The sequence below is a fragment of the Eurypyga helias genome, unplaced genomic scaffold, assembly GCF_000690775.1.
Source record: "Eurypyga helias isolate BGI_N326 unplaced genomic scaffold, ASM69077v1 scaffold25107, whole genome shotgun sequence".
Taxonomy (NCBI): Eukaryota; Metazoa; Chordata; class Aves; order Eurypygiformes; family Eurypygidae; genus Eurypyga; species Eurypyga helias.
In genome coordinates, this window is record NW_010263999.1 from 10,109 (window position 1) to 19,825 (window position 9,717).

At 44.2% G+C, this 9,717-nt stretch overlaps 1 protein-coding gene across 1 annotated transcript; it reads right to left on the reverse strand.

Annotated features, from left to right (window-relative positions):
- Positions 1–5: 5 nt before the first annotated feature.
- Positions 6–8,706, reverse strand: LOC104513036 (ADAMTS-like protein 1; the record flags this gene model as incomplete). Its single annotated transcript, XM_010156256.1, has 5 exons — positions 6–25; positions 998–1,107; positions 4,756–4,963; positions 7,296–7,476; positions 8,506–8,706. Coding segments are annotated over 5 exons (720 nt in total), but the record flags the coding sequence as incomplete, so codon positions are not given.
- Between the last annotated feature and the right edge of the window lie 1,011 nt (positions 8,707–9,717).

The following is a 9,717-nucleotide window of genomic DNA, read 5'->3' on the forward strand; positions in this document are numbered from 1 at the left end:
CCAGCAGTTCTGGGTGCTCAAAGGCCTGCGGGCAGGAGGGAGGGAGGGGTGATCCATCACCACGCTGCCCAGCGAGCAAGCGCGTGCTGCTCCGGCTGTCATGCAAGCTCCGGGGACAGCACATCCCAAACGTTAATTTGCTCAGAGCACTGTACGGGTCAGGTCCTTGATGGATGCAAGCAGGGGTACCTCCAGTGCACCGAAAGGCAGTTTGTAACTGCACTCAAGGGCCAGGCCCTCAGCGAGCGCTCCCTGGTACAGCACTGCAGGAGCTAAATGACCATTTGAACTATTTGAGGATTTGGCCTAAATGTCTTCCTCATCCAGTGCCAAAACAGAGTTCCACTGAAAACATACAGAAGTAGAGACCAGTAAGACCTAGAACAGCCTTGTGACTTTTTCATGGCTTCACAGCCAGTGGGAACAAACACAGTTCTCTGAAACCCTCCTTTTCCTTTCAACGCAGTCTCACAGAAGGTGCCTAGGCACACTTGGTTCCCACCTATTTGTCACAAAGATAATGGAAGTACACGAGTGGGAGCCAAAGAGCCATTTATATTAATTATCACTCATGATCAGGCATGATTTACATACCTAAGTCTCATGTAAAGTAAATATGTCTTTACAATGTTGACAGCGGAGTTTATCTGCAGGAAAACAAATGCTGTGGAGTCCCGTTTTCCCCCCAGTTAGAGCTTGTGTTTAAGACAGAAGGAGACTGGCAGCTTAAGAAGAGATAGCACAGCCTTTCAGTTGGGATTTGGCACCCCTGGAAGACTTTCCAGTTGCTGGCCGATTACTGTTTTTTTCTGGGGCTCATAAGAAACAGTAAAGCCTGGCCTTAACCCTGGTGAGATTTGTGCCACGTAACTGTATGGGTTGCAGCGGGACCTCTTTGTTATTTAGGGGAAACCTAAAACTCGTCAGTTAAGTCACTAGACCATTCAACATCTGCGCGAGGGGTGGTGGTTTCAGATGTAAGAGATTCCTGACCTACCTTGGTAAGGCACTGCACTGATCTGACGACACAGAAGTCCCATCTTTCGTCTGGCAAAATACCTGTCTGTGCTGCACAGCCAGTCGTGGTCCAATGCAAGGCCCGTTACACTGCGAACACAGAAAAAATCACTTAAGGGAGGTAGAAGGCAGGTCGTGTTCCCCTTCCATCAGATCGCTGGTGAAATGCAGTGCACACTGCCGTGCAGTGACTGCTGAGTTTCTGAGCACTTCCTGCAGCTCTGCAGGCTTTGAAGGCTGAGCACGCAGTCATCTTCTGCCCTACCTCACTCTCCCCCAGCAGCATTAAAACTGCATTTCTATATCTGCCCTGTAGATTCATTACCTTTCCTCTTCAACAGTTCAATCTTAAATGCATCTGTGAGGGCAAATAAAATGCTCTCATGTCATTAGCCAAGAGCCGATGGAAGCATAGAGGAAACCTCAATACATTCCTTTTATTGTGCGTTTTGCAGTTTGTACTATCACAATTTATGGGCAAATAGTTAATAACCAAGAATGCATTAAACCAAGAACATATTCCACTCCATTTATTAACTTAAAAGCACTGCTTGACTGTAAACAAAAGCTGCAAGCCTGAAGAACACAGCAGACTTACAAACTTGCTCCAATACTGAGGTTATCCTAACCTATTCAAGCTTATCAATCACATGTTTATTGTTTAAGTCTTCTAACCCTCTCTTTTGATTAAATCAGCATGAGCGATAGGTATGAAGCATCTACTTGTGTTCTTTCAAAATTATGTGAACTGTTAGGAAAAGTTTGTTTTTCTAAGTATCTGGAAATTGTATTCAGGAACAGACTGAGGGCTAAGGAAAGGGACCTTTGTGTAAGTGAGGAATTTTTTGCCGGGGGGGGCTGCTGACTGATCCCTCTGCCCCCTCCACATTGACACCAGTAGGAGTCCTGTTTCTCACTACCATGCACTCCTCACATAATACACCCTTCTTGCTGCTACTTCTTCCCTCCCTGACAAGTGGGAAAGAGAAGCAGTGACTGCCAGGTTTCCAGTTGCTCCCAGTCAACCCACTTGTTGAGCAAGGTATGTGGAATTGGTGTTTGTCAGAGTATGAAGAACACTTCCATGATATCTGCAAGGGCTAGTAGCCCTCATCCCAGTCAAACCTGAGTCAATAGTTTTAAAACGCTATGGGGTTACATAGTGGAGATCAAAATGCCCCTAACATTGAATGAAGGAAAGGAATTAATTCTGGAGGTGGGAGTACAGTAGGTAGTCTGTTTATTTTCTCTGTGAGTTGGGAAAGTTGGTCACTGAACCTGGGCAACAGGGACCTCATACCCCATGGGACAACCAAGAAGGTCACTGGTCCACTGAACTACTGAGCCAGTGATCTGTTCCTAACCTAACCGTAATTACATGAAAGTCTTCTGGCTTGGATACTGAGCTGTATAGAATCCTGTGGGGCTTCACTTACTTATTTTTTTTAAGCTAGGTAGAAGGAATATTATATTATAATGCACAGAGGTTAGGTCTGACAAATTAATTCAGACCTTTCTGATTGTCTCCACTGAATATGATGTCATAGGGAACAATATAGCCCATAATGACCTACGAAATAAGGATGAGGTAATTGTTTTTTTGCAAGGATAATCCAGTCCTTACCTGGAATTCCACAGGGAGTGAAAATCTGCTTCTTTTGTATAAAAGGAGAATACCAAGCTTTACTTATAAATGTAATACAATAACTCAGTCACCTTTTATGAGAGAAATTTCCAAAATACACAGGCAAGAGTTAAATGAAGTTGTTTTCTAACAGTGAACAACAAGTTCTATTAGCTAAAGACACTTTTTACTACCAACATGGTAAAAAAAATCTGATGCAGCACAATGTGTTGTGCACATTACCCCCAGCAAATACAGAAAGGGTGTGGTTATTAATAACAAACTACTGTCTTACTCTAACCTCTAATAGAATGAGATAGCACTTGCCATTGTTTTCAAACTGACTTACTACACACTAACTGGAAGAGAAGGCAAAATATTTGATGATAGCTCGCTATATGCCAAGACTAATAATTCTCTCTGGGTAATTATTTTCTTAGCCTCTTCTTGCATGGTTAGAACCCTCGCTTCTATGCCTTTCCCTGACTCGTCATTTCAATTAGATATATGACTACGTTGGTTGGGTCAAATTGCTTATCTTTTTCCCTTTGAAAATGCTTATTTCACCAGAAGTGATGTTAAAGTAGTTAGTATAGGCTTTAACCTCTAGCAAAATTGGCTTCTGTGGTTTTATCCCTGTCTCTCATTCACCCTGGAATGCTATACCCCCATGTGAACCACCACTTTGGAGAACTTTGACATAAAATCTGTGTGTTTCTACCCTTAAGGCTGGACTGTAGAGGACCCATCAAGCTTCACCTATTGCTCACACAAACTGAAGTGGAGACAAAAGCAAGGAAGCACATAGTAATGACTGGTCCCAGATTATAATTGAATATATAATAATAATCCAGCTGTGGAGCCCCCAACATAAGAAGGACATAGACCATTTGGAACAACTCCAGAGGAGGCCATGCAGATGCTCAGAGGGCTGGAGCACCTCTGCTATGGGGACAGGCTGAGAGAGTTGGGCTTGTTCAGCCGGGAGAAGAGAAGGCTCCGGGGAGACCTCATTGCAGCCTTCCAGTGCCTGAAGGGGCTACAAGGAAGCTGGGAGGGACTTTTTACAAGAGCCTGTAGTGACAGGACAAGGGGTAATGGGTTTAAATTGAAAGTGGGGAGGTTTAGATTGGATATCAGGAAGAAATTCTTCCCGAAGAGGGTGGTGAGGCACTGGCACAGGTTGCCCAGAGAAGCTGGGGATGCCCCATCCCTGGAAGTGTTCAAGGCCAGGCTGGATGAGGCTTTGAGCAACCTGGTCTAGTGGAAGGTGTCCCTGCCCATGGCAGGGGGGTTGGAACTAGATGGTCTTTAAGGTCCCTTCCAACCCTAACCATTCCATGATTCTGTGATTCTATGATTCTATGATTCTATGAATATATACAGACAAGTGTCTTTTCGGGAAATCTCACAGCTTACAGAGAGAAAAAGACAAAAGTCACCTGTGGATTTCAGCAATAAAGTGATTTAACTCTTAAATGCTTGGAACATTTCGTATTTATGGAGGGAAGCTTTTAACTGTCTGATCATTGTATGGAGCTGCAGGGAGAGAATTTAAGATCTGCAAACCAGCATGAAGTAGTCTGCAAATGCTTTTAAAACTCCATTCTGCCTTTCATCATGAAGCAAGTCAAGATAGCTCCCACTTTTTGGAGTTCTTGGGCAACATTAGCAACATTGTAAAACTGGGTTACTGTACAACCCTCCTGCCCCAAACCTATCACAGTCACCAGCCCTGACTCCTGCCAGCCCAAACTGAAGCACACTCACTGGGTGGTAAGGGAATTAAGGCTTGGAGACAGCTATTTCCCAGATGTGTCACCTGTCACTGTAAAGAGGAGCTGCAGAACTTTCTGCTGGGGACGATACAGGGGTCTGGAGTAAAACTCCTGTTCACAAGCAGCATTTCTAGGGATTGTGGGAAGCTGCAGAAATCGAAGCATGCCGTGCATCAAACATGAAGTTAAAAGAGCTGAGCAATTTAGCTGCCTCCTCAAAAGCCTGCAGATCATAACCTAAAGATACCAAGGTGCAAAATCACTCCTCTGATTTTCTGTCACTTTTTTCTAGCCCGCATTATGAGGCTGTCCTAGGACTGCTGGCTCGTTCCTTACCTGGCCCCAGGAGGAGGCCACCCATTCAACACAGGGCTGCCTGTTACAGTTCTGGGTGTCCACAGGGCGCTTGGACACCTGGGCACAAGCATCATTCAACATCGGGACAGAGCTGCCTTTCGCCGTCAGGCGCTGACACGTCACTCGGCGCATCTGGGTGCCTCCACCGCAGCTCCGTGTGCAAGGAGACCACGATGTTACCATCCACCTGTGAGAGAAAGGCGAACAGGTCAAGGGAGCAGATACGTGCCACCGTCTGCAGATCACTGCTGTCCACAGGTCTTTGCGTCTTGGACCAAAGGAAGGCAGCAATGGCTTGGTTCATTTAGGGTGCGATCCTGGAAGGTCCCGAGAGCCTCAGCCTCTCACGGTAGTCACTGAAAATTGCTCAGAGCATGAAAGCTGAGAAAAGAGCACATTCTTCATTAAATTCTCCTACTGGTGGGTCCTACTGGTGGCTGCCTGCTCTGTTATGTCCCTGACAGCTGGGATAATCCAGAAGAGCCTGAAGGTTGCTCAGGGATGGGAACAGTGCACAGTCAATTTGGAGGCAAAGGACACCTTTCTCTGCACGTCTTGAGTTCAGGCCACACGTTCACCAGAAAAGAATACTCCAGGTCCAAACTCCTACCAAGGTGGACAGCATCCAAGGATCACTAAGTGAAATACTCATACAGTCAGGTTTGGAAGGAAATACGTAGGAACAAGAAGGATGGGTCTGATTACTATATCCTGAAGAGTTTTACGGTCAACTCAGCAGTTTGCTTCATTAAGGTTCAGGATACCCTGCAGGATTTGTGTGTGACTGGCAGGAAAATAGTGCCTATCACATCCCTCACCAGCAGTCTTTACGATTACTTTACAAAATAGGCAATAGGTGTTCTCCAGTCCCATGAAGAGGTGTCCATTGCTATTCCTCAGTCTTCTGCAGGTGATTAACTCCAGCGGTCACAGAAATGAAAATATAAACAAACACATTCCCAACATGGAAAACAAAAATGCTGCTACTTTTTTTCATGCAGTTTGGTGAGGTTGAATCTGAAATTTGCTTACCCCTTATAAAGCTTTCCTCTGCATTTCAATCAACTTTTATTTCCAGGCTTACATCTCAGCAGTTTCTAAGGAGCTGATAAAGGATTGTGGGTTGCGTTACAGTTCAGCGAAGGTGTAAAAAGAAATAAACCATTCCCATGGAATTTATTGCCATCACCAAGGAAAACTGCTGCTAATGAGCGTGTTTCGTATTTCATCAAATCTCTTTTGGTTTCTTTCTTATGGCTCAGATGCCAAGTCAGAAAACATTTGCTTGCAAAGAGGGGTAGGAATGTATTGTAAAAGGCAATTAAACAGAATCTTGCCATATACCCAAGACACAGCAAGAACGGTAAATCCGGCCCCTTACTTCTCATCAGGTTGATTAGCCTCCTTGCCTCAGCTTAGACTCTCTTTTTTAATGCAAGTCCCAAATCACTGCTGAATGAGAGAAGTTGTACTAAATTTCTCTTGAGATCCTAACTACTTTTAAGTGCTTGTATACTGAAACACACCATGTCCACAGTGGAAATAAAGGAGAGGAGGGAGTAAAAACACAGAAAAATATGGGAAAGCACGTTTCCACATCTCGGCTAAGGAGCCACTGAATTGCAGAAGTAGGACATTTTTAACATGGAGGGAGTCTAACACTACACTGACTCTCTGGATAGGCACTCAGGACATATTCTTCTTTCCACCAAAGGACGTCAAAGAAGGAAAGTGTTTTGCATGGGAAGGAAGCAGCAGAGGAAGACCTCAGCGTAGTCAGAAGTATTTCAAGCTGCTCTGGCTCCATTGTGTTTAACAGTAACTGAAAAACAGGTATTTACAGGGGCACAGAGATACAATCCCAAGGAAACAAGAAGATGGCAATCTCCAAAAGGAGGCAGAATTCAATCTGACCTCCCCTTCATGCCCACTGGATGTCACGGATGTGCCCATTTCACAAAAGACATTTCCATTCTGCTAAGGGAATTCTTTGCAGCTTCGGCTACATTCTTGCCCGTACTGATGTCCAGGAAACATAGGAACTCAGAATAAAACCTTGCTGCTAAACCTAGCTTCTTGTCTGTTATACTGTTGGGATCTGATATGAAGTCATGTGGAACACAAAAAAGGTATGATCCTGCAGTTCTCAGGTGACAGAACTCCCGTATGCACAGAGTTGTAACAGGCATGATATTTACATTCAACATAGGGTGAGACTGGTATCACCCAAGACAACTCAAGCTGTGAACTTTGATAGCACAGTAGGCAACAGCCTCTCTATTATTTTCTAACCTAATTACTCGAGGAGTAAACTCTCCTACCATGTAGTGTCAATATTTTCCACAAATCTTGCTACAAATTCCCCACTATTTAGGTTAAGAACTCATAAATTCTCTTTTAGTCTTCACTTTTCTCCACACAGGCACCAGAGAGGCTGCAACGACATAATGTCTGGTGAAAAGAAGTCTTCAAGCACATCTTAAAAACATTTATGACATTTTAACTGAGGACAGACGAACCGTGAAGGGCAATCTCTCCTGTTGCACGCTATGGGCTGCAGGGCTGGCTTGGGCTTCTCTTTGCAGTGGGATATGTTGACTTCGGCCCCATCCAGTAAGCACCTCAGCTGGGGCAGCTGCACCCCTTTGTGGCCACAGGAAGCTGAGCAAGCCAACATCTTGTCCACTGACCAGCGGTATTCTGCCAAAAAGTGTGGGAGAGATGTGTTAACGCTCAAAAACTGCTAGCAGGAGACCTCTAGGAAAGGAGAAGTTGGAGGTGTTCTCCAGGATGACACATGTAGACTTAGCTTCTCATGTGAAGGGGAGCTACCTACGCCTACAAGGCACCAGGCAATGCACAAAGAAAGAACAGGATTACAGGTGCAGTAAGGCACTGACTGTCTGAGGCATAAGAAACCCATCAGGCACGTAAAGTGAATGACATTGTAGAGTAGTTAAGTGAGACCAGATGCCAGTGATGCAGGACATTGCATCTATCTTCATAAAGGGGTATGGTTCAGTGAATACGAGCTTAACTACAGTTATGAGCAGTACCTGTGATCCTGTGATCTTACAACAGTGTGTTTTTCACAGGGAGATGATTGTATGGATCATCCATCCTGAAGATGAATGGGGGAGTTACAAAACACTGAAAATTTTATGGCAAAATTTAAGGAAAAGTTAAATTGCCTCCACTCCATCCCTGATAATGGAAGCAATGAATGCTGCATATTCTGTTCCAGCCATCTGCTCTGTTCCGTGGCTTTACCACCTTCGGATTATTTCTAGGGTAAGCATAGCTGTTGCAGCATTTTTACAAGAGAAGGGTTTCGAGTAAGAAGACTATGAGACACTGACTTGAGCAGATTAACGGAAGGCCTTCTCATTGCAGGGGCTCAAACTGTGACACCTCTGTCTTGAATTTTGAGACAAGAAAACTGTCCAGACTCAAGAAGCATAAGCAGAGCTTGAATCAGTAAGGTGTGTTTTAAGATCAGCAGGTCAGAAATAGCAGATGGCATTTTGGGGAAGTAAAACCCAAGACACTGCAAAGTACCTGGTAGTCCTTCAAATCTATATCCATGGCAGTAAACCATCAAAACATCTATTTCACGCTGCACATGACCGTCCTGGCTTCACAGAGGAGAAATCCAGGAAGAGAAAGGCAGTGCAGGGAAGTTCATGGCAAGAGCTTCGTAGGGCAGCAGGACTGAAACTGGAAAGTTACCTTGTATAGCCAGGGATGTTTTTTGTGTGAGCGAGCCAGCCTCATTCTGAGCAAGGCAGCTGAATTCACCATCAGGAGCATCACTGACATTGAATATCTGAAGAATCCGACCCGCTGCCAGGAGGTGGTGCCGCAGGCTGAGAGGCTTGCCAGAGTAAAGCCAGGTGATGTTTGGGGCTGGATGACCATCCACAGCACAACCTAAAAAACAGAGACATGAAAGAAACATGCTGAGCATTGAATTTGCTGAAACATTACATGCTTTGAAGTGGTCAAAATTAGGGGAAAAGCTCAATTCCATCCCATTTTCTTCTCATTTTCTCATAATGAAAACCAGGAATACTGTGGTAATGAGTATGTTAACATCAGCTGAAAAAAAAGTATCCAAAAGTCATTAAGCCATAAGTAAATCTCATATAATTTTCAAAATATTTATATCAAGCCTTCTATGGTTCCCATTATTTTGGCTCATCCTCCTTTTAGTAATAAGGAAAATGGGATACATACCTAGCATAAGCTCAAGGAGAAGCAATACAAAGAGAACTTGGTCTCCAGATCTCCTGTTTAAACCACAGAGTCACCTTACTCTCTTGTTTTTTATATTAAAAATGAGCAGGTTTTGTTACACAAAATTTTACACAAAAAAAAGTTAAAAAAAAAAAAAAAAATGGGCCTTTAAAACATTTTTTTTTTTTTTTTTTAAATCATAGCAATGGGCAACAAGCAAGTGAAAAATCTTGCTGTTCTGAAGCATTGTATATGCCTATCCATATGCCTATGGATCATCTGCACAGCTGATGAAGTTTAGGTTCACAGTGAGTTCTTTGCCTGTTTTGCTGAGGGAGAGTATCTGTAAGATACTATTTCCTGTGATCCTCATACCAACTGCACACTTTGCCAGTTTCGTGACGAATTTCAGAAGATTTGAGAGACCTGCATATCCTGGGAAAGGTAGCTAAGTTGCCTTATATATTTCTTGGGGAACAGGAAAGACTTAGGCTATTTCTGCAGTGCAAACCACCCGCATGAACTGCAGGGATGGGGAACCAGAAAAGCCATGTGGGAGGGATGTCATGTAATTACTTGGACAGCTTGTGGCTTAGGCCAGCCCTGCACATCCGTGCATCTCACTGTCATCATGGCTGTCCTCAAGGCCAGGCTGGATGTGGCTTTGAGCAACCTGATCTAGTGGAAGGTGTCCCTGCCCATGGC